The 23,712-nt window shown below is 41.4% G+C and overlaps 1 protein-coding gene across 5 annotated transcripts; it reads left to right on the forward strand.

Moving 5' to 3' along the window:
* Positions 1 to 289: 289 nt before the first annotated feature.
* On the forward strand, positions 290 to 22,405 carry MFF (mitochondrial fission factor). 5 transcript variants are annotated; one of them, XM_021553630.4, is made up of 10 exons: positions 290 to 428; positions 4,552 to 4,769; positions 5,630 to 5,802; positions 6,762 to 6,850; positions 10,271 to 10,345; positions 13,431 to 13,589; positions 15,900 to 15,917; positions 19,096 to 19,158; positions 21,298 to 21,382; positions 21,738 to 22,405. In XM_021553630.4, the coding sequence occupies exons 2-10, from the start codon at positions 4,553 to 4,555 to the stop codon at positions 21,867 to 21,869; spliced, it is 1,011 nt and encodes a 336-aa protein (XP_021409305.1). In that variant the 5' UTR covers positions 290 to 428; position 4,552; the 3' UTR covers positions 21,870 to 22,405. The 5 variants fall into 5 exon arrangements, with proteins under 5 accessions (XP_021409305.1, XP_021409306.1, XP_021409307.1 ...); XM_021553631.4 differs by lacking the exon at positions 15,900 to 15,917; XM_021553632.4 differs by lacking the exon at positions 10,271 to 10,345.
* Positions 22,406 to 23,712: the final 1,307 nt, after the last annotated feature.

Below are 23,712 nucleotides of genomic sequence, written 5' to 3' on the forward strand. Positions count from 1 at the left end.
CCAGAGCTCGCACACCGGACCTGCGGGGCACGGGCACCGCTCCGTGTGCGGGCACGCAGCGCGGCTGTCCCGGGAAGGGCAGGCCGGGCACAGGGCACAGGGCAGTCCCTCAGGGCAGGGCTGCGCCGCTCCGCTCCCGCAGCGCCCGCGGGTCACCTTGCCAAGCACCGCAACGCGCCTGCGCGGCGCACGCTGCCCTCGGCAAAGATGGCTGCCCCCGCCTCCCTCACACGTGAGGCACCGGCAAGAGCCGCTTCCGCCCGCCTCGGTCACATGACGCGCGGCCCTTACGGAAGCCCGATGGGGACACGCAGGCCGCGTTTGGCGGCTGACGCGCGGAGCGCGCTGCGGAGCCGCGGTGCCTGAGGCGCTCCCGGCCGGGCCGGGCCGGGCTGGCAGCGCTCCCCGGCCTCCTTCCGCCGCACGGGGTGAGTACGGACCGCCGGGGCCTGGCGGCAGCGGCCCCGGTTCCGCTCGGAGGGCTCGGCCTGCCCGCGGGGCCGCAGCCGGAGCCCCTCCAGCCCGAGTGTCCCGCGGCCGCCCAGCCCCGGCCCTCGGGGCCCGTCCCGCCCCGGCCCCTGCGCTGTGCCCGCGGCCGCCCGGCCCGGGGCCCTGCCGGCAGCGCTCGGTAGCGGGACAGCTGCCGGTGCGGGGCCCGGGACAGGCGGGGCGAGGCCCGAGCTCCCGGTGCCGCGGACGTTATCGGCTGAGCCGCCTGACGAGCCCCCGAGAGGGAAGGAAGGACCTGCACCCCCGCTATTTCCCAATGCTTTTAATGCCGCCACAGCGCAGTGGGTAGTTGGTGTTCCAGAAAAATGCTTGTCAGAATGACGTTTTTCTTCTAACGTTCTCTAGAATTTTTTTTCCTTATTAAAAAAAAAAAAAATTAAAAGTATTTTGTGTTAAAGCATTCTTCTGTTTGGAGTAAAGCAAACTTGAAAGAATGCAGCCTTTAGTGCTTTGTGGTCATCTGGCCTTGGTCGTGTGTGTAGGTACCTTTTGTTGGTGCCATCCCAGTGCTAGGGAGAGGGACCAGTGCCTAAGTTCGGCACTGTAAGTGTACTCTGCAGAGCAGCTTTCAGCCCTTAGCCTGGCCCTGGTGCTCCTCTCCATCGCATTGTTCTGTTCGTGCTTCGTTAGTTCACGGCCTCGCTATTTCTCATAGTAACTATTCTCATAGTTACAGGGCCCACAATAAGGTCTCCTGGGTCCTTAATTCGTGTCCTCAGCTTTGCTCTGAGTCTCCCTCTTCCCGTTTTTACTTGTCCAAGGATAACTGGATGCTTGCCAAGGGAACACTTTGTAGCTTATGTGCATATGAACAGAGGATCTGTGAAGCAGCCACATCAGGAACAAATTGTAAAACCTCTCTGAGCTCTGGTATAGATTTTATATATATATATATAAAACATCTGTGAGCTCTGATGACAGAGCTATACTGTTACCAGAGCTCATCTTGTATCTGGGGCTGCACACAGTGCAGAACATTCCAAGTTTCAGCACAGGTATGGCCAAAATGCTGCCAGTCATCCCTCACATTTGTGTTCATTGCTTCATCCCTATCTCTTCTGTTCTTGTTTAAGAGAGGGAGGTATTCCTGTGTCTTTCTGAACATGTAACCTTTTTTTTTTTCCCTTGCCTTTGTTTCTTTCATTAAATACTGTTGATACTTATTTGCACTTTGTCTGTTCTCTATTTGTCATGTATTTGTGATTGGATTTTTATTGTCTTATCATTCTCAGACTTCTATTATCGTGCCTTTTTAAGAGGTACTTAGTTCTGTAAATATCAATTTTTAAATCCTCAGTCTCCTGATTTATTATTAATGCTTTCAGTAAAATGCTTTGTATAAGAAGGACGTTAGAGAAAACATAACTTTGTTTTGTTTAGAGGCTTCGTTAAAATGTTTTATCTCTTGCTGAGATCTCACTGTTTCTTGTTTTGCTGTTCTCTTGTAAAAAGGTAAGTTTGAAATCACTTTGACAGCAAATCCAGTTCTCGGTGACACAAAGTAGACAAGAGTAGGAAGATATTGGGGAATTGCATCTGTAGGGCCTTGGCAAGCACTGCTAAATTCTCACAGTGCTATTTAGTTTATAAACACTTTCTGCTGCTGTCTGGCTTTGTGTAGGTTTTGTCTTGCAGCTGGAAAGCAGTTGTTGTGCAAGCAGACTTGTGTCCAAAAGCCTCACCAAGCTGTGGTGGAAACACTGCTGCAGGGCAGGGATACTTGATCACTAAACTTGGAGCCAACCAGGTATTTCCAAATGAGAGTGAAGCAGTTTTGTCACATGTGAGCAATAAGTGTGCTTAAAGCTGTTGCCAGTCAATACTCTGGGTACTGTAAGTTCTTAAAATTTGGCCTCTGTCTTGGCATTATGATTTTTATGAGACTGGGAAATGCTTTACTGATCACAGACAATGCTTAAAATGAAAAGCACCTTTTGGAATGTAGAAATCTCAGATGGCTGTGTATTTTGTTCATGTCACTGGCTGATCAAGCCAATGTCTTGCAAGAAAGACAAATCTAGTTTGTGAAATCAAAGGGTGGGGATGAAAAAACTCCATGTGAAAAGGTTGATATTTTTGAAGTGACATGACAGATGCTTAAGCAACTCTTGAACTGCCATAAAGTGTTTATTCCTAATTAAACTAGTTGTTTCACTTTCACTTGACACAAGCAGTGATAATTAATACAGGTGGATTAAATGTGCAGCACTTCAAGTTATTTCCTTTAAAACTATTTTTTTAAAGTTGACATAGACCTCTTTTAAGGTTACACTCTGGCCTTTTAGCCTGCTCCCTGATCACCTACAGTGGCACTTGAAGATTATTGAGATACTTTATTTGATCTGTGGTGATAGGAAGCATTGCATATAATGCTGAGGCTTGCAGGATGGACTGCCAGGTGATCAGAGTGTGTGCATTTGTGTGTTACACAATCCAGGTCCTTTTCTGTGCTCCTGTCCATTGGCTGAGGGCTATTTGAGGTTTTATGGTAAATGTGGAAGTATAGCTTGTGTGGGATGGTGGGAGGGAGGGGGACTTGGGCTGGCTCACCTGCCTTGGGCTGCTCTGCACTGAGGCCTCTCCACATTCTGCACGTTCAGCTCAGCAAAGAGCACACGCAGCGACAGACGTGGCCTTGCTGCCAAAAATAGTCAAGGAATGTTGTAATTTTAGTGTCAAATCCTGCCTTTTTGCCAGGATGGGTTACTTCATTTAGGGACTGACTTAAGCAACACCACTCAGAGATTTTGTGCTTCGCATAGGCAGGTTTGCCAGGAAAGCTGTATTTACATGTTTTGTATGTATATATATGTCTAGAAACTTTGTTTTCCTATTCGAACATTAAAAAAACCCATAATCTAAGTGTGAGCTGTTGACAAGCCCCCCAGCTGTTGCCTGGATGAAAAGTTTCCCACAACCAGTTCTTGCAGTTTATTGTTTCATCTGAGAGCCCCTTTCCAGCTCTTCTCCAAATGTACATTCAGGGTGTCTCTTAACCAAGCCCATAGCCATTATCTGGGTCCGAGCCATCATCAAGGTGCACTGGCCACTGCCCAGGTAATCAGCTTTTCCCAGCTGTCTGAGGTCCCTTTCCAGCCACCCCCAGGTGCAGCTCTAGGATTTCTTTTTCTCTCTACCCGAAATCTAACCTCAGACTCCCAGTTACCTTGGTCTTTGACACAACTCCCAGCCACTGCATTGGTAAGTTTCTCACAGCCCAGTTTCTAGGAAACTCCTCCACTGCTTCATTTGAAATCCCACTCCTTTTCAAGGAAAATGTATATATAAAGTATTGGTAAATGATTTTATGTTTAAATTAAGTATTTTTCTTTCTCTTCCTTATCCTGTATCAGTTCTACAAAAGTAAGATGTTAATTTACAGAAAAATACAGAAGTGAGAAGTTTAAAGTATTGTTGCACTTGGGAAGGGTTATGAATATTCTCAGTTTTCAAGCTGATTTGACAGTCTGTTGATAAGGAACTTTGTCCTTGTAAGATCTGGGTGACTGACAGTGAGCAGGAGGCTCCTGCCCAGGCTGTCTTTTCTGTCATTCCTGTGCCTCAGCATGAAGTTTTTGTGAGACTTCAGCCAGTTTCTCAACCACCAGTGTACTGGATTTGTGTAAATGCAAATCAGTAATTTAGATTTCTCACCAATCTGGAATAGATTTCCTGTCAGTCCTACCGATTCTTTGATGTCTTTGTTTATGTTTCTATTTCTGCCAGCCAGTGCAGGAATAATACCTTACCTGCAGAATTTACAGGTTGGTTTGTTTGGTGGTTTTTTTTGTTTTAATTTGTCATGGCTCAGTTTGAGAACTGTCAATTTGAGCATTGTCTACAGTATCACTTTGTTCTTCTTTCATTGCCTGCACCTCTCAGCACTTTGTGACTACACTTCCTATGAGTTTTACTGTGCAGTTTGTTCCTCTAAATAAGACTGTTCAGTTATTATCTCCCACTTCCCTGGTAATCTGAGCAGAGCATCTCCTCTGCGTGCTTCTGCTGGGTCCCTGTGTGAGAGCGTTGTGTTCCGTGCAGGATGAGCGGGGCGGCGTTCCCGTCCCCGGCTGCCGACATGGCCGAGATGAACCGGCTGCAGTACGAGATGGAATACACCGAGGGCATCAGCCAGCGCATGAGGGTCCCCGAGAAGCTCAAGGTGGCTCCTCAAAACTCTGACCTGGACAAGGGCAGCCAGGAAGGATTTCCAAATGCCAGTGTAACTATGCAGGTTCCTGAGCGGATTGTAGTGGCAGGTATGTCTGCATCGCAGTGCAGGTGAAAACTTAAATCAGTTTCCCAGATTTCTGGATGGATAAAAAATGTATGTTGATTATGTAATTTTTTTAAAGAATAACTTGTAAAATGCCTTCTGGTGTTTAAACAGTTGAAGCTCTTTGACTTGGGAAGTTTTTTAAGGTCTGAAAATGTTTCATGAGTAGTTTTGGTGTACCTTATAATGGAGACAGCTGATGAATTAATGATGAACAGAAGGTTTAATTGAAGATGTTTCATCTTACTATGCTATTTTTGGAGGAAAAAAAACTGTTTATTGACTTACACCTGATTTTGAGTAATTAACTGTAAGCTAAAGTAACTATAAAAAATTTTGGGGATGAACTTTATATTTGTCATGCAAAATGTGTTTTTGCATTTGTAATCAAAGTGCTAATTTTTTTAAGAATCTGTCTATTATGAGTGGAATCTATCAATATTACTTTAGTATTTATGGTCATGGGCTTTACAGTGATAGATCCAGAGCCACTGACCAAGAGTTTGCAAAATGTGTGACATGCATATATTTTATGCTTTGATGTCCCCAGTCAAAGACACCACTGATAGGACTGTGTCTTCAGTGCTCTCAGTTGCGTAACAGTTGATGTGGTTCAGGGTTACTCAGGATCATTGTCCTCAAAGAAACTGCTCAAATAAGTGTCAATGTGGTCTTCACGAGCACTTCAGCAGTCGTTTTTAACATATAAGACCTGTTAAAGTTATACTTCATCATTTGGCATAGGCTGGAGAAGTTACTGCTGTGATGACCTTTTGAACTTTAAGCACTGGCCTTCAGGCCTCAGAACAGTTTGCTTTCTATTGACAATTGATGTTTTTGCAGGTAATAGTGAAGACATTCCATTTTCCAGACCAGCAGACCTTGACATTCTTCAGTCTACTCCATTCAAACCACTGGCATTGAAAACTCCTCCCCGTGTTATTTCTCTTAGTGATCGACCACTAGATTTTTTGGACCTAGAAAAACCTCCACAGCAGACACCTCAAAGTGAAGAGGCCAGTACTTATTTTGCTTTTACCTTAGATGAGAAGCATTCTGCTAAAGAAAGTGAAATGACCAATGATTTCTCTACTGTGGTACAGATCAACTTGGTGCTGACATATGTTGGGAAAATACAAAAATATTATTATTAGCACTATAGTAGTTCTTTTAGGCTTTGAAGTGGCAGATGGCCTGGAATTGCCATGCTCTGCAAGCTTACTCACTACTTACAAAAATAAAGTCATAATTAGAGCTCCTCAAAATATTTCTAAAAAAAAAAAATGCCTGTGATAAAGAGAAAGCTGTAAGGTTTTTTTTTTATTTAGAGAGTACCAAAAAATATAAGATTCTTGTGTTGTATATAGTTATACATTATAATGTGTGTGGTTAACTTCTGGACTTCATAGCCAGATGATATAACACCACACAGAGTTAATGAGTTTTAACAAAACTGAAGAAAACAAATAATGGTATAACATTGGTATCCAAGTGAATAATGGCAACAGACGCTTTAAAAATGGAAAATTTTATATGAAGCTGCATATTGTATAGGCTTATAAAATACAATAGAAATATATTTATCTGTGGTGATGGGAATCCTAGAATGGGTAAGGCTGGAAGGGACCACTGGAGTTGATCTAGTCCAGCCTCCCTCAGCAGGGTCTTCCTAGAGCATGTTACTCAGGATTGTGTCCAAAGAGCTTTGAGTATCTCCAGAGAATATTGAAAATTCTGCTGATTTGTCATTTTGACATCAGGTCACATGGGTAGGTAAGGATTGCAGTAAGTTTGGAGCTTGATTTTACATGTACCAGCATCATATCTGTCATCCGTTGTTTTCCTGCTACTCACTGTGAAACCCATGAAAATGTGCCTGTGTGTGTGAGGGCAGGTGCGAGTGACAGACCTGCAGGGCACAGGGCTGTGTGCTGGAGCTCTCTGGCTGCTATCTCTGCTTTGCTCCGTGCTGCAGGTGCGCGCGGTGGGACGGCTGAAGCGAGAGCGCTCCATGAGCGAGAACGCCCCGCGGCAGAACGGGCAGCTGGCCCGCAACGATTCCATGTGAGTGCAGCCCCCTGCAGGGCCACTGCTGCAGCTTCGGGACACTCTTCTTCCTTCCTGACCTCCTGGCTTGCTTTTCCCAACTAATCTTTTGTATGTTGTACCAATAATGTAATTTTAATTCTTATAACACCAGCCTTTTTCTTCTTTTCTATGGGTTTTGTTTAGGGAGGTGACTTCTTGCAGTGGATGGGTGGAAGTGTTTGTGGGCTCACAGTTGGTTTCACCAGTTACCAGAAATTGTTATTTCAGGAGATTTTTCCATTTCTGAGTTGGTACAATATTTTTTCCCCCCTCAATTTTCAGGAAATTGAGTTCTTTGTGCATCAAAATGTTCCCAATTCTCTCACTGTTAATATTATAATGATTTTCATTCACTAGAGAAGAAATATTTTTATTTCCTCATAAATATTAGAATAAGTAATTTTTCTGTGGTGTCACTGTACTTCATGTATTGGAATCTGTGAGTATATATATCTTTTCTGACCAAAATGGCAAGGAGCACTTAGAATTGGAAACTTCATCTATTGTTACCATCCAAGGTAGCAGTTCTTAGGGTGCCTTCTTGAAGACATTAATATCTGTAAATTTTTCTTAGATATAATAATCTAGGATTAATCATAGTTTATTCTGAGTGACAGCATCTTTCCACCTGTAAATAACTGGTTTTGCAACACTTAGGAATATTCTATACATTAATTTTAATACAGATGCCATAAGGAATACTTGCCTTAGAAAAGGCTTTAAATTTAAAATTTGAAAGATGGAATTCATCTGACCCAATGTGGACTGTATAACACTGTTGCTAGATCACCATCAAACTTCATTTTCAGTGACTAGAGGGAAATAAGTGCATACCCTACTTAGGGTCTACCTATTTTTAGTCTAAAGTAGATCAAGTGAAATATGCCCTAGAAATGCCTGTTTTCTTCTGTTTACATCAGGGGCAGTAGAGGTGCTGTGTGTACTACATATCTGTCTGCCTGTTAATTTGGCCAAAATGAAATGTACTCTGATGCATGTTCCAGACATGTTATACTTCTTCTTCTCTTCCAGATATTAATGGAAATATTGTTTCATATCTTCCCCTTGTTATTTGATCAGACTTTGGGTTCATACAAGTTTATAGATGGCGCATGTCTAGGTTCTCAGGTCTGCAGAGTCACACACATTTACTGAGCTGGCAAAAGTCAGATTCCCATATTTAAGTGCATGACCAGCTCAGTCTGGGTGTTCTGTCAGCCTCCTCAGTGTCCAAGTTCCCTTTGGTGTCACTTACCCAGTAATGTCCTGTTGGACTGCACACACTATAATGTCACTTCAGAATGGCTTCCTCTTGTCCTTCTGGTAGTTTGGACGTGGTACATGCTGCAGTACCATGGTCTTCATGTGATGGGGGCTTCCTGAGGAAGTATTTCTGCCTTTGATGCTGCCAGCTGTGCTTTGCCAGTCTTTGATGCACTGTACTTAAAAGGAAAAAGAAATTGGTAAAGAAATTCTTGCAATTTCTTGAAATTGCTTTACACTTGATCCCCGTGTTAGTCTTCCAAAAGTCATGGGCCATGCCAGCCATCTGAGAAAATAGTAAGATCAGCTTTGCCTGTAGTTGCTGTCAGATTTCTCACATGTCTGGACTTCTTGAATCTGAAAATCCTAAGTGTGTAAAATTCACCTGTGTGCTTTGCTGTCACTCAGTAGTTATATATAGAATTACTGGGTTTATTTACATGGTCTGAATGTTATTTGCTGTCACAGTATTTTAATCTACTATCAAACCTTCAGAGGCTTAGCAATACAATAAGCACCTGAAGTCCTGTAAATTTAAAAAGGCTGTGATCAAGGAACATATGACTGGCAGCTGGCATGACCCAGCCTATCATTTACAAAAACCAGGAAATTATAACACACCTGGAGATTAGTTTTCCTCTCTTGATACGCACACTAGTATTTGATAAGATCTGTCAAATAAATCATAATTTCAGTGCCAAGCACCTTCTATTGTATCTTTTTGATTGATCCAGGCTCTCTTCTCTTGCTTGTAAGATAAATAACAGTTAGATGATATTGAGCCTTCAGATCTGTATTCTCTACTGTCCATGTGGAAGAAATCCTTCTTCATTGCAGTGTTCTGCACTTCTGACCTGCAGATAATGTATTTTAGTAGAACTTCATTTTTCTTTTGTCCTGCCAGGTGCTTCTTTTCTTATGACAGGAGTTATGCTGTGTCTAATGTTAGATCATCTGCTTTTAAATCATGGAGGTTCCTAGAAATGGCTTCTTTCTCTGTCACAATTGCTTCTTCTGATTCAGTATGATCCAAGAAAGAAATCACTTTGAACATGCTGTGGCACTCTGATGCTGAGTCTGACATTTCTCCCTCATCTGGGTTTTGTCACTCTCCAAGTGGAGAATGTGACTTTGTACCTGGCTGCCTCTCAGGAGAATGTTCTAGGAATTCAGATTATAAAAACACCATGGTCACAGTGGAACCTGTGTGGCTCCCACAAATGCAGGAAGGCCAGGCCTTCTGAACTTGGTGGAAAAGTAACCTCTTGGCTCTTGTTTCCTCACAGTTTAAGCCCTCTGGACATACAGTATAAACTGCAAAAAAAAAAAAATTTACAAGTTTCATGTAAATCTATTCTTTGCACTACAGAAAATGTTACTGTGCAGCTGTTGCCTCATTTAGATCACCTTGAAATTCCTTTACCATCTGGAAATATTAATTTTCCAGTTAATTACAGTTAATTACAAAATTACAAGAAGCTAGCTGCTCCTATAGTTCTTGTATCCAGTGCTGTTGGCTGAAAAGTAGTTTACTTCTTCACTACAAATGCTGTGGTGCTCTACCTTGACAAAAATCAGCTCTTTGTGCTTTGGTTTGGTTCACATCTTCAAATAGAAAAGGAAGTCCACTTGGGCTGCTCAGATGCTGTGATGAGGATTGAAGAGGTGCTCGAAGCACTGCATTTTAAAACCTTTGTTTTCAAAATATGACTACAGCTCTTAAGTTTTCATCTAGGACACTGTTGTACTTCTTGGACAAAATATTCAGATGTACTGTGTGAAATTCCAGGGCTTGCCTTACAAAGTGACAAAATTAAACATTCTGGAATAGATCGTGCAAGTGAGAGTTGGCTGGGCTACCTATCACAGTGTTCTTGGCATGCACAAATAGTGGTTTCTCTTCCATTGTCTTTCTCTTCTTGTTATCCAGTTGCATGCAGAGACAATTCTGAGGATTTTTTTGGCAGCTGGGCTTCATTGAAGTCAGTCATTTTTTAATGCTCTTAGAAATCCTGGGACTAACAAGTACCTGCTGTACAATAACTGTCTGTGTAGCTATAATGACAACACTCTAAATTACAATCCCTCTTTTTCTAAGGATGCTTACTTAAGAGATTACAATTATTATTCAAGGTGGCACAGATCAGATACTGTCCCAAGAAATAAAATGCCACGGTTCCAGTCACCTCTTTCGACTAAGGACTGCACGTAAGCCTGAACCTTCCCTGGTGTATGCAAAGCAAGAGTGTGTGTAATTCTGTAGCTCTCTGCAGTACTAATATTCTGACTAAGTACCTGTAGCTTAGAATATAAAATTTGAAACAGCTACACTGAATGTGTGGTTTCTAATTTTGCTTCAGGGTTTCTCAAACTTGGCCGAATTGTTTCCCTGTGTAAAGAGCACAGGGAAAAACACCTGATAGCCAATGAAAGGGACAATTAAATTCCAAAATAGCTTTAATTTGTTTGACGCTCTGTTATTTGGCTAGTTTTGTATAGCTGGAGAAACAAAGCTTTCTGTTGGTTGTTGCCAGCCAATGCTGAATGCAAGGATTCCACTTCTCTGCTGGAAATCACCAAACTACCAAGAATGCGTGGAAAAGTGGGCAGCACTTAATTTTCTTTTTGCTCCAGCCTTCTCCTTAGAATAACACATCTTTCTAGAGAGTTCAGTTTCACAGTTTGAGAAATTCTGTTCTTCTTGCAAGCCATGGAGGAAAAGTGTGCACGTCTGTCTATGTGCTTGAATTTAAAGTAACCTTAATTAGTTAAATCTGTTTACCTCTCATTTAATACGACCAGAACTGCAAGTCAGAGAAATACACGAAATAAAGCCTATGTACACCACAAATGCTTTGAGAAGATTTAGGGGAGATTGCTGCTAAGCTAAAAACTGCATATAGCAAAATGCTACTGTACTGTTTTATAGTAATTTCCCTTGTTTGTTTTGGTTCCAAGCTCTGGAATTGACTGGTATCTGTAACCAGGGAGGTTACAGTGGCTGGAGATGTATATAAGAATTATTTTTATAGATGAGAAACAAAGTTATACCTACAACTGGGACCATTTCACTGGAAATGGAGGAGGGAGAGGGATAGCCACAATGTCTTAATAATAAGTGCTTATACTAGATATTAGAGTATTTCCTTATGGCAGAGATTTTTTTCTTTTATGTTATCAGGGATGATTTGTGTATCAGGTAATTGCTTCCTAATATTTCTCAGTCTCTGACATAGTCCAAAGGACTGCCAGGTGCTTACAGGACAGCAATTTCAAATCCTGGAAAAGGAAAATAAAAGAAAAATTTTGCTTCTCTCTCCACCCCCAGTCACGGCCGTTGTACCCTTCATAGAATTATTCTTGGGTTTTTTTTTTTCCCTTATTATATAACTTGAATTTAATCAGCACATGTAACTTAATTCTAGAGAATTCTGTAGTTTTAGTTAAAACTGGGGGTTTTTTTGTGTTCTGCTTTTTAATTTTTTTAGCATCTTTTTAGTATACAGAAATCTTTGAATGCAAAAATCATTACTGTTGTATTTATACTAATACCATTCTGGACAACAGGAATTTCACAATGTTTTCTGTTTTGCAATATATTTAAATATTATTTGCTACCTTTTTTTATTAAGTTGTTTTTCACCCTATTCTGCACATCTCTGAAGTGATGCACAGGAGAAATTAGTTTTAATGTAAAATATCCTGTGATTTCAAGCCTTAACTCTTCCTTCAGTTGCCTCAATCCAGCAAATCCACACGGAGTAAAAATTCTGATAAATTCATTTTAGTTGCAATATTTTGAACCTACCCCTGCTGCTTGATATTTTTCTGCTGAATATTGGCATTTCTAGTGCAATTCCGGAGTAAAATGTGTGGGTGTGACCACTACTATTGATTACAAAGTAGAAGTCCTCATAAATATAGAAGAAAGGTGGATTCTACAAGTGTGGGAGAACAATAAATGCTGTAAGGAAGCAACCAGATATTTATTGAAATGTAGTGTATGGCAGCCTGAAAAGATCCCTGCCCTTGAGGTAACAATGAGCAGTATCAGCCAAGCCCCAGTTGCTGCAGTCTGTGAATGTCCCTTGAGCCCAGGGTGGCTGAGCTCTGCTGTGGGAGAGGTGACATTTGTAACATTCTTTGATTCAGTCTGTTCAGGGGAACTTTCTGTCCTACTCAGCTTTGTGATCTTGCTGCCAGCCACCTGCAGAGCAGCTCTGTTCAAAGTGAGAGTAGCCACAGATTCTGACCCAGCCAGAGATTAGCCAAATGTCAAGCCAACTTCCAAGTACTCAGCATTAATGTTTTATTAAAATGCCAAGGTCAAAAAGATTGACATTTTAAATCCAAAGCTGTTGTAGCAAAGCACAAGTGGCAAGGAAGTGTGTTGAATTATGGTTGCTAATCTTGGAGTAAAAACTAACCCAAGATTTAAAGGTACAGTGGCTTGCACTTGGTTTGCATGCATATTAATATTTACATTAAATTAACACAAATTAATTCCTACTAAAAAAGCATCTCACCTCTAACAAAGTTTCCAGATTAAAAAAAAAAAAAAAGTCTTGCTGTGTGCAAGAAAAGTGAATAAAGTGACTTTGAATGTAAAGAAACATAAGCAAATCATAAGGAGTTTATCAAAGCTATTTTCTCACTGATAGACTAGTTTGGTGTAATCCAAATGGTCATGTTTGAGGTCCAGTCCTGCATATTCTAAATATTTTTTTTTGCATCATAGTCAACAAGTTAGATAATGTAATTTGTTGTCAATGGGATGTGAATTTTGTACTATTTTTGGAATTTGTTGCAGTTTGCCTTTAAACTTGCTCATGTGTAAATGAAAATACTGTCTTGCTCACAGGTTCCAAAAATTTTTGTTGAAGGGTTTCTGTGTGAGATTCTCCTTACTGAAAAATCTTGTGTTTTGGAAAGAAATGATGTGTAGGGTTTTCTTAAAATGCCAGTGCTTGTAAAAACACTCCTCTCGTTGATGTCAAGTGAGGACTTGAACACTGACTTCAACAGGTACAGATTTAGCTGTACAAGCACTTTCTAGGACTAACTTGTATAACAGATCAGAACTGTGTCCTTATACCACCTGTGTGTGTTTCTGATGGACATATGGAAATGCAGTTCACAATCCCCACACTACTCAAATTTGGGAGTGTTACCTTACAGTGGTGGGAGAAGGGTAAACCAAAAGCAAGCAATGGGGTCTATCTGAAAAGCTTTTTTTTCATTTAAAATCTGACTCTAGTATTTTTCTCTTCATTTACTGTGCTTGTACAAACAGTGTGACCCCATCACTGCAACAGGCTCGTGTCTGTCCTCCCAATATGTTACCTGAAGATGGAATTAATCTTTACTCTGCTCGTGGCATTTTGTCGTTTATCCAGTCTTCCACTCGTAGGGCTTACCAGCAGGTCTTGGATGTGCTGGATGAAAACCGCAGGTGATTGGTTGTCACTGATTCTGCCAGCTTCTGCTGCTTTGTTTTTCTTTTCTCCTTTTTAGTGGAGTTTGGTTTCTGTTTACACAACAATGAGATGAAATTATTTGCTTTTGCTTTCTTTTGCTTTCACTATTCATAAGCAATTTAAATATCCAAAATTCACATTTCAAAATGCTTCTGTTTCAAATATAGGATTCATTTGGTTTCCTTCCAAATAAAAATCTTTACAGGAAGGGTTAGCCTGTGGCTGCAAGGGGTTTTGCTGGTCCAAGATTATCAGTGTATTCTGCAATTAATACTTGACCCTGAGCCTGCAAATTTACAAGCCTTGTCTTCTGCTTTTCTGTTGGTGAGCAGTGGTGCAAATCAATAAGATTGGGTTGATGATGTCATAAGGCATTAAAAAATGTGCAGAAACGGGGTAGAATATTAAAGAGCATTGTAACCTACTTTGATAATTTGTCAAGATTTGAAACTGTTATGGTTTATTTTGGGAATGATTCTCTCTGGTGGCCACATGACTGATGGATGCTGAGAGCAGGAAAGGCAGGGGACACTGGAGAGTTGGTTGCTCCTCTGGTTATTGCTATCTCTGATTTTATGGATAACCTGACACTTGAAGAGTAATGAGCCAGAACAAGCCTCATGGCAATCCCTGTATAGTTATTTCCATTCTCTTCAGTGGAGTTTTGCTCACTTGGTGTATCCTTGGTCTGACTGGATTTGGAAGCATTCCAAGAACAGCATGTTTAATACTATAGAAACATTTCTAAAGACTAACAATGGCAGTACTCACTTACAAAAAGCAATTTGCAGGTTAGTTGTATGCCAACCCAGAAGTTCAGGTAACAATTGCACACAGTCTCCAATGTAGGGCTAGCTCAGACCCCCGGGGCTTGCCAGGAGATTGGATTAGTGGAAATAATTGGTAAGAGCACTGGGAGGAACTGCTCATTTCTCCTGTAGCCCTTCAGTGTGGCCTGTGGTAGCAAGTTCTTTGAAATTTGCCATGTGCCTCTCCTGTCTTACCTTAGCAGCACACTTACTGAAGTTTAAATGATTTACTTTCTAGTTGTTTTAGTAATGAAATGTGACTATCAAGCCAATCTTACTGTGAATGTCTGTGTGTTTGCAGTCACTTTCCAAACTGGCACCTCCTGTAGCTCACCATGTTTGCTGACCTGACAATATATAAATGCCCATATTAACATTCCTGAATTGTAAAGAGCTCCAATCTTTTAGGCCTTTTATTCTTAAACCAGGACTCAGAAAAACAAATAAAATCAGCTTCATAGAATCCCTTGAAATACTGTGAGTTGGGTGCTTAACTAATGAATTATTTAGTCCTGTGAAATGCCAGACTGTTGCTGTTAAAATTTTGATGCCTATCTATCAACAATTGGGCATCAATACTTTTTTTTTTCCTTGTCAGTATTAAAATTATATAATTATAAAGTTGTTTTGCCAAATTAAAGCTCCCAGATAAGAAGAATTTGTACTGCCTATGAACAGTAGCACTTGGGTATTCTGTGCTGAGAGGCCTTGCTAAAATACAGATTGGAACTGTAGCCCTATTCCCAGTCTGCTGTGAAGCTAACAGGTTTTATTCCTGGCTTCTCTAATGCATGTTCTTGCCTGTGTTTGCTTGGATTCTGGAAAACAAACCCATATACATACATACACTTTCAACTTAGTTCAATTATCAGAAAAATTCTAGGATTCTGAATATTTCAAAAGCTGCATTACTCATCCTGGTTTGAGTTAATTTTTGAGGTGTTTTTACCAACCTTCCTAGAAGGAATGGGAATCCTGTTTCCAGTCACCTATGAATAAATAGGTGCTAAAATAATGAACTTTTCAATAAGGTGAAAGTGTATTCTTTGTGGCTGGGTGTTTAGACACCCACTGCTACAGCTGGCGTGGGAATGTGAAATTTGGATGATCCACTTGCATGGTTGCAAAATATTAATCATTTTAAATTGCTCTGAACCTGCACTCTGTTCTTTTGCTCTGTGTAATGTGTTTTCTTTCTCAAAGCGTTACCTTAATGTTTAATACTTGAAGAGATCTTTTAAAACTAACAAGATGTGGCTGTGTGTTACTCACTGGAAATATTTTTAACTTGTTTTATAGTTTGTCTTTTTTTTTTCCCAAAACATTTTCCAATCTACTAAAACTGCTTACGGTAGGTGCTGATGGTACTGCTGCAGATAATGAGTTATGCCTAGCTCAGCCAGCACTGCTCACATAAAGGATTATTTAAATAAGCAACAATTTAATGATCACTGTTTACTCTTGCATTTCCTTCAGCTTGGACAAGGACAATAGGTCAGTTTTGGTTTCTAGTTCTAACCATTTTTCTGTTTCAATTTCTGTGGAATGACTGTAGGGCTTACCACTAGTGTCTTTTAAAGATTGATCTTTTATGCTCTAGGCAGCAGAAGAAAAATCTGAAAACAAATCAGCCAAACAAACAAACCCCCCAAAAACTCCATGCATTTAAGGAGATTTTTGTAATGTCTTAAATGGAGGAAAACCAGACAATTTCATATCTGCATAGACTTGTTTTGAAATCTGTACTTGATCTAAATTGACTCATCTCTCAAGTCAGTACATTTTATTTCGGAGGAAAGAGTATGGCAATTTATAATTTCCTTTCTTTAGGATAGCCCTTTCTAAAAAAAACACCGTCCTTTTTAAATGTCAAACTTTACCCACATAGTCATATCCTGAGATTTTATGCAATAATTCTTTATGTTGAGAAAGTTAATGATATTTTTCATTGTAGAAATAAAATAGGAAGTGAATTAGGACCATCAAAGAGGGCTACACTTGACTCTAGCCTGGGGGTAATGATAGTTCAGAAGGAAATGAGATGGGTGTGCAGGTGTGGAGGAGGCTGGGAAAGGCAGCAGCTTTGCTGTGCTGGAGTAACTGCTGGCAGCCCTGGGACAGGCAAGGGGAGCAGCTGGAGCCAGCCAGTCCTGTTGGTACTTCAGGAGCTCACCCAGCTCACCTCTGGAGCACATCCCTTTATCCTACTGCCCGTTCTTCGGGCCTTGGTGACACTTGCAGAGGTGTTTTAAAGAGCAGCCAGGGCTGAGCACAGCTGCTGCCTCTGCTGAGCAGAGTGTGTCCTGGCAGCAGTCCCTGTTCACAGGCACAGGGATGATGGAAACTGGACCCAGGCTCTTGAATTGTCCACTCCTTGTTTTTCTCCCAGACCATGTGTTTAGGGAGGAAACACATCTTAGTTCCATCCTCACTGTGGAAGCAGCAGGAGACAGACTGGGTTCAATTGCTCCTTGCCTTAGAGACTGTTCTCCCACTGGTATTAAATTGTATTCCTGAGCAAGTTTGAGGTTGCTGCTGTATTTGCAGGGAGTACACATGACCTTGGTGTTATGGCTCCTTCTGATCATACATTAATGTTTAGGATGGAATTGACAGAAGCAGCCAGAAGATTCAAAGTTCTGACGGACACTTATTTTTTTAAAGAAGGCCATGCATTTAATGGATTGCCTATATTATACTTGTACATTCTGTATGTACCAAAAAACTTACTGCTACTTTTGGGGTAAGGTTCTCACGCTGTGATAAATGTAATCAATTCTCTGTTGATATAGGAAAACAAGCAAGTAGAAGAGGTGGGGCAATATTGTGGTATTCCTTTTGGGTCCATCTGTAATGAAATAAAAAGTGGTCTGTAATGAAAAGGAAGAAATCACTCACAGCATCTTAACAGCCTGGCTGTGTTGGGAAGTGGGATGAAAGACTTCCTGACTTGCACAGACCTCAGAATCCTCTGGGTTTGTGCCTTGCTGTAGCCCTCAGCTGTCTCCAAGCCTGTAGCTTTCCTTGGGATGGGTAGTTAGGATTGATAAATTCTACAACAGCTGTAAAACTTTGTTTGCCAAAAGGTAGCACAGAGGCTGAATTTAGAGAGCACTTGAGACTTTTGTTTTCATTACACAGAATCCAAATGTTGTCCTGTGTCAGATGGTGTGGGAAGTGCCTGCTGGGTATTGGCACTCACATGTCTGCCAGTTAGTTACAGGTGACTTAAGTTCTCAGAGAAATTCTGTGACCTTCTCCATTTTAGATTAGTCTATTTCTTACACTGTCTCAAAGTATTTAGTTGTAGCATCTGTCAGAGAAGATTTTAGACCAGCTGAATTATTTCTCTGGTTAGGAATAGCTTTTTTTTTGGTTTATTTTTGATAACTTTCTGTGAGACCTTGTACATGTAGGTAAGAACATTCATATATTGCATGTATCAGAAATGGGGCTTTCTGTCTTGTATAACAAATCATGCTAGCTTAAGTGCTAGCAAGGAGAGCATTGTGGTGTGCACTTACGGTGCTAACTGGACTAGGACCTGGTCCCAGTAAATAGTTTTCAGGTAGCAGAGTTTGCCACAGCTCCTAGATCCTGATCTTTTGAAGTGAAACTGGTGGCTGTGATATTTTTGCATGGTTCTGGCTGGTCTCAGGCCAGGCCACAGCATTCTTGCAGCCACCTTGGCACCAAAGCTCTACCTCCTACGTGGACCTGATGTAGAGATTTTCATACTAGATTCTCTTTGCCTTCAGTTTTATAGCCTGCAGTGTAAATGGGTTAAATGCATATCTGCAGCTGGCATTGGGAAAATGAGAGAGATTGAAGAGAGATTTCAGGCTCCTGCAGAGTTTGTTGCACACCTGTGATGTGGAGCCCTAATGCCTCATGACCAGAGGCCCTGGAAGCACACAGTGCCAGCTTGTCAGAGGGCACTGCTGGTGCTGCCATCGCTGTGAAGTGCAATACAGCAACTTCTCATTGCAGACTTCATGTATATTAGAAAGATGCAGCAGTTAAAAAAGCTCTACCTTTTCTTCCTCCCTGCCCAGAAAGAAAAGGGAAAAGAGCAACACTTGTAAGGATGCTCAAGAGATGTGCTTGAAGCCTGTAGTCCCTTCTTCCTGGAGAGATTTCCCTCTCTTCAGGTTATACATGGCCCTTAGGCTGCCAGCCCAGGTTTTCTGAATTACATCTAGATGAATACAGGAAAGACAAATCTCCCCTTTCCCTGCAGGGAACAGAGGATGATTAAAAGGGCTTTTATAAGTATGTGTAGTACATTTATTAATTTCTTGTTATTGTTGGATGAGGTTTTAGATTTGGGGGGTATTTTTTTTTTAATCTGAGGTTCCCCATGTTTATTTTATAAGGCTAAATTTCTATTCCAATAGTTTGTATTCTGTAAATGAAGCTTCTCCAAATCTGCTTCATCAAAAATTTGCTTACACATCTTAGCTGCAAAAACATTCAGTGTTGATTATAATCAACTTGAGGGAAATATGAAAGTGCAATTTACAACAAAATCAATTACAGAAGTTATATTGAAACATAGAGTATATTTGGAAGTATTTTGACATTCCTTTGATCTTTGTGTTTTACCTCTTATCTCTTGTTTGTCATTTCCTGTTTCTGTCTTGTGCTTTCAATCTACAAAATCCTGCTGTAGGCCAATGTTACGTGGTGGGTCTGCTGCTACCACTTCCTCTAACCCTCATCATGACAACACCAGGTAAAGAGCATTTTTTTGTTAGTCATGAACCACTAATTCTAAAATTCAGATTTCTATTTCCCTCTTTCCAACAATGTTATTTAAAAGCACAGTGCTCATTTTTATGCTGCCTCTCAACTCTGGAGGTATTTCAGGCCTTTATTCCCTCCCCGTCCAAGTCATCTCAGTTGTCTGGTAGATACAATGTGCTGCAGAACTCTGACTCAGATTAATGCCTGAGAGGAGGCTCTTACATTACATGAGCTGTATAGTTCAAGTATTTGCTATTTAATAGGGAGTTTACTGGAGGATTTGGCTTTACCTCACCTAATTTGAGGTGCTCTCAGCCTGTGATCATTGGTTGTAGCTGGAGGCCTTTTCACTGCTGTTGTCTTGGCAGATTGAAATAATTTCAGTGGAACTGGGTAAGAAATTGACACATAATCCATGGTCAGGATGATGAGGGGAAAAATAGTCCTTTCACATCTGTTTTTCCCATTTGTCTTTTGCACTTGAGTGTTTTCATGGAAATGGAGGTTAGATTTGTGTTTAAGTAGAAACTGGTTTCAAACAGATGATTCTTCTCTAATTCAGGAATTCAGTTTCTGAAATGGTCTAAGAGGTATCATGAAGGGGTTTTTGCTGGTAACCCTCTTGATTTAATATTTGGAATGGTTTGGGAATTGTAGAGCAGTAGTGATACACTGTTATGTGAGCTGGGAGGGAGGTGTGTGCATCTCACTGAAATTCTGACCCTCCCTGCCTTTCCCAGAAGAGGGTGAGGGACAGATGTGCTGTAGATCTGCTGGAATTTTCTAATTTTTTTACCATGTACTACTAACAAAAATGTAGCTACAAAAAGACCCTCATCAGAAATCTATTCAGTTTTCAGAGGACCTGTAGAGTAAGGAGTAAGGTCTTTTTTTTTTTTTTTTCTTTTTGCAAAGCTGAAGGATCTCACTGTTACTGAAGTCCCCACTAGGGAATTCTCATTTAGAAATAGCAGTTCTTAATTGGAAACAAAGGATTGATGGGCAGTGATACGTGGAAACCTGACAATTTACTGGGCGAAGAGAGGCTGCTTGAGCTGAGAGCATTGTAGAGAAGTTTCAGGAAAGTGGTGGAAGGATGGAAGAACCTGCAGTGCAAAAGTAGTTTGTGCACTTAAAGGCATTCTGCAAGCTCCATGAATTCTACTCATATTCTTGTTAGTTTGAATTGACAATTAACTGTCATTAAATGCTTAATTTGTTTTAGGTGTATTTGTTGGGAATTCTGTAGCCTTGACATTATTTTGCTCCTTTTAAGCTGTTTGCAGCAGTTGTTCAGAGGTCTTCATGAGAAAGGAAGTCAAAGGGAGCTGATATTGAAAACCGAGGTTTTAAAATAAAAAGTGAGAAGCTCAGGAGGATCAGGTGGATGATCAGAAACTGCTTTACTTGTTAGTTGTTGGAAATTAATCTGGTTAAGAGCTAGCACTTGGATGATCAAAATACAAACCTATATAGACTTTACTTTTGAACTGATAATAAATGTTCTGTATTTATTTAACTTGTCCTGGAGTTGGAATAATTATCTTTCTGAATTTTTGCATCCAGAAAACTGAGTGCCCTGGTAACAAACTTTATAATGCACACAAAGTTCAGCAAGCAGTGAGTGACTGCACTGGGCTTTGTTTGCCAGATTCTCTGCCTAAAATACAGAGATTAATGTGTCTGAGGTTCTTAATCTCAGTAAGTGTTCCCTTTGGATATTGAAATAGATACTAAGCATAAGACACTTTGCAAGCCTCTGGTTATTTCTACTCTGGCGAGGTCTCTTGCAACTTTGGCACTTTAGGTCAGGTAGTGTTCAGGTTTCATGAATCAATTAACTGGAATGGTCTTTTGAGGAATTGTGTGTCAGAAGGAAATTTGTGTGGAGAATTTTGAGTGTGGAGAGCAATCAACTCTAATTTAGTCAAGCACTTAGCCACTTCATATCTGTTTGTGCTTCACTCAGTGAGGATCCTACTGAAATGCAACTCTGGAACAGCTACAAAATAAATTATAATTCTTGTCTTCATCACCACCAAATACACATCTACTAGAATGTTGATAGAATATGGTACTTGCTGATCTGCATGGCTGACACAGCTGAACCCTGTCCTTCATTTGCTAGATATGGTCTCTCCAGCTTTGATACGACGCTCGAGGGAACCCCAGATGACATGACAGTCGTAGATGCTGCCTCCTTAAGAAGACAGGTATGTAAAACACAGTAGTTGACAGCATTAGGACAAAGCTGTAGTGTTATAATGGGGAAGGAGGTTTTCTCTATAACTAAAAAGGTACCCCCAGCAGGCAAGGCAAGGGCTCCTCCCTGTACTCCTGCTGGACTGCCCTCACATGCCATGTCTTGTTCTGGGGGTCTGCAGTCTCTGTTTCTGTTCCTAAATAATAGGGACTGCAGGGTTTGATCACTACTGATTGAACACAGGTCAAATTATCAACTGTTTAACACCCATCTGTTTGAGATACTAATTTTACATGGTCATTCAGAAGCTTCTAGAAAGTGTGGCAATTTTTAATGAAATATTAAAAGCCTTTATTTATTTTTAGATAATCAAACTTAATCGCCGTCTCCAGCTTCTGGAAGAAGAGAACAAAGAGCGTGCTAAGAGGGAAGTGATCATGTATTCCATTACTGTAGCTTTTTGGCTACTCAATAGCTGGCTTTGGTTTCGGCGCTAGACACAGCTCTCAGAAAGATTTGCTAGTTGAAAACACAAACAATTTGCAGAATTCCTTGTTTGTTTCTGATTGTATGCTGTTTTATAATGAATACACTGGAAACTTCCACCACAGATAAAGGCTCTAGAATTGCAGTGTTAAAGGGACACCTTGTTTATTTATAACGTATTTAATAGATTTGCATTGCAAATGCTGCAGTATCCTCCTTTGCATGCTTCTGTGTAACATGGACCAGCCCATGGGGAGTCTGCTTCATGCAGTGTGAGTTGTCTCCAGGACTAACCACTGGAGGTTTTGTTGTGGAGAGAAGAGAACAAATGGAATGGGTTTGGGAAAAGAAAAGAACAAAAAACAAAGGAATACAAAGTCATTTTTATTGTTCTGTTGTTAGATGCAATTAAACAATTGCACTAGTTTTTCTTTAGTCCAAGTAGTTTGCGGTGTGCCATAATCAAGGAGTGTGTTCTGTTTCATGAGTATGTTCCTTGTTTAAGTATATGTTCAGGTTGAATAATAAAACAAATTCTTTGCTAACATGCAGATTGTCCAGAAGTGTGTAATATGGTTTTTTTTTTTTTTAGGTTTAATTTTGCAGATGTTTTTCTATAAATTACATTTTTAAGCAAGTTAGTCTGTGAGTGATCAAAATATTATGGAGTACAAGATTTTGGTGTAGTATGTTTAATAAAACTCTCTCAAAAAAAGCCCAACCCCAAACCATTGTTAATTATCATTCGAAGAGAATTTATTTGAGAATTTATGTAAACTATTAGTTTTTGACGTTAGTAGTTAGCACCAGAGGTGGGCGTGTGACAGCCCAGTGCAAGCTGCCACACCTGCGGGTTGGGGTGCTGGTGTCAGGCTGTGTGGTGGGGATGGGGGCCAGTCTGGGATGCCCTGATCCGGGGGTCATTTAAACATCCCCTGCTCAGCCTCGGCCTGTTCGGTAGATGCTGTCACGGGGGTATGAGGGAGCTCTCTGCGGGCTGGTGGCTTCGTGGCCCTGGCGCGGCTGCAGCAGCCCCAGCTCCTTTCCCGGAGTCCAGGACAGCTCATCGTGCCCGTGTGCGAGACCGGCAGCGACACCACAGCGCTGCTTCAGCAGGAACCTCCTTAGCACAGCCGGAGCCAGAGCCCTGTGCAGGACCCTTTCCGGGCTGTGGTGGGCACAGCGGGGCGAGGAGATGGCGATGCGCGGCGGCGGCAGAGGAGCCAGGGTCAGATTCAGCGCTGTCCTCGCTCCCTGCGCAGCACAGAGGCCCCGGTGCAGCGCCAGGGCTGTCCCTGCGCAGCGGGCCCGGGGCAGCGCCCTGGCAGGGACAGGGCATCCCGGAGCAGCAGCATGAGAACGCCTGCGGATTTTGATACAAGCGCTGCCAATGCCTGCGGGAGTGCTGCTCTCAGCTCGCTGTGTGGCTGTTGCGCTGCTGTACAGGCTGGACCTGCTTCCTTGGCTTCCCCACGGGGCTCTGGTGTGTGTGCTTTCTGAGCTTTGTTTTCTCTGACTACATAGGGGCGTTTGCTGTGCATGTTTTCTTACCGTGAATGTTGAAGTGTGTGCCTTTGTCTTTTAGTAAAGACGATAAAAAGGGCCAGGCCTGCTTTGCACTTTTTCTGCATTTTCATGAGTTTTATACCATGACCTTTGCACTGAAGGTGTACTGTGTGAACTCTGATGGTGCAAATGAGGGCTAAGAGATGTACAAAGAACTGTACGGGCAACAGTCAAAAATAAAGCTTCTTTTAAGTGCACAAAATTGGACTTTGTCTTGCACGTGGGAATGGAACTCAAAAAAATATTCTAGAACGCCGCCACCTAAGGGACCGCCCATGAGGCACGTTC

This window comes from Lonchura striata, chromosome 9 (genome assembly GCF_050655825.1).
Source record: "Lonchura striata isolate lonStrDom1 chromosome 9, ASM5065582v1, whole genome shotgun sequence".
In the NCBI taxonomy this organism is placed as follows: domain Eukaryota; kingdom Metazoa; phylum Chordata; class Aves; order Passeriformes; family Estrildidae; genus Lonchura; species Lonchura striata.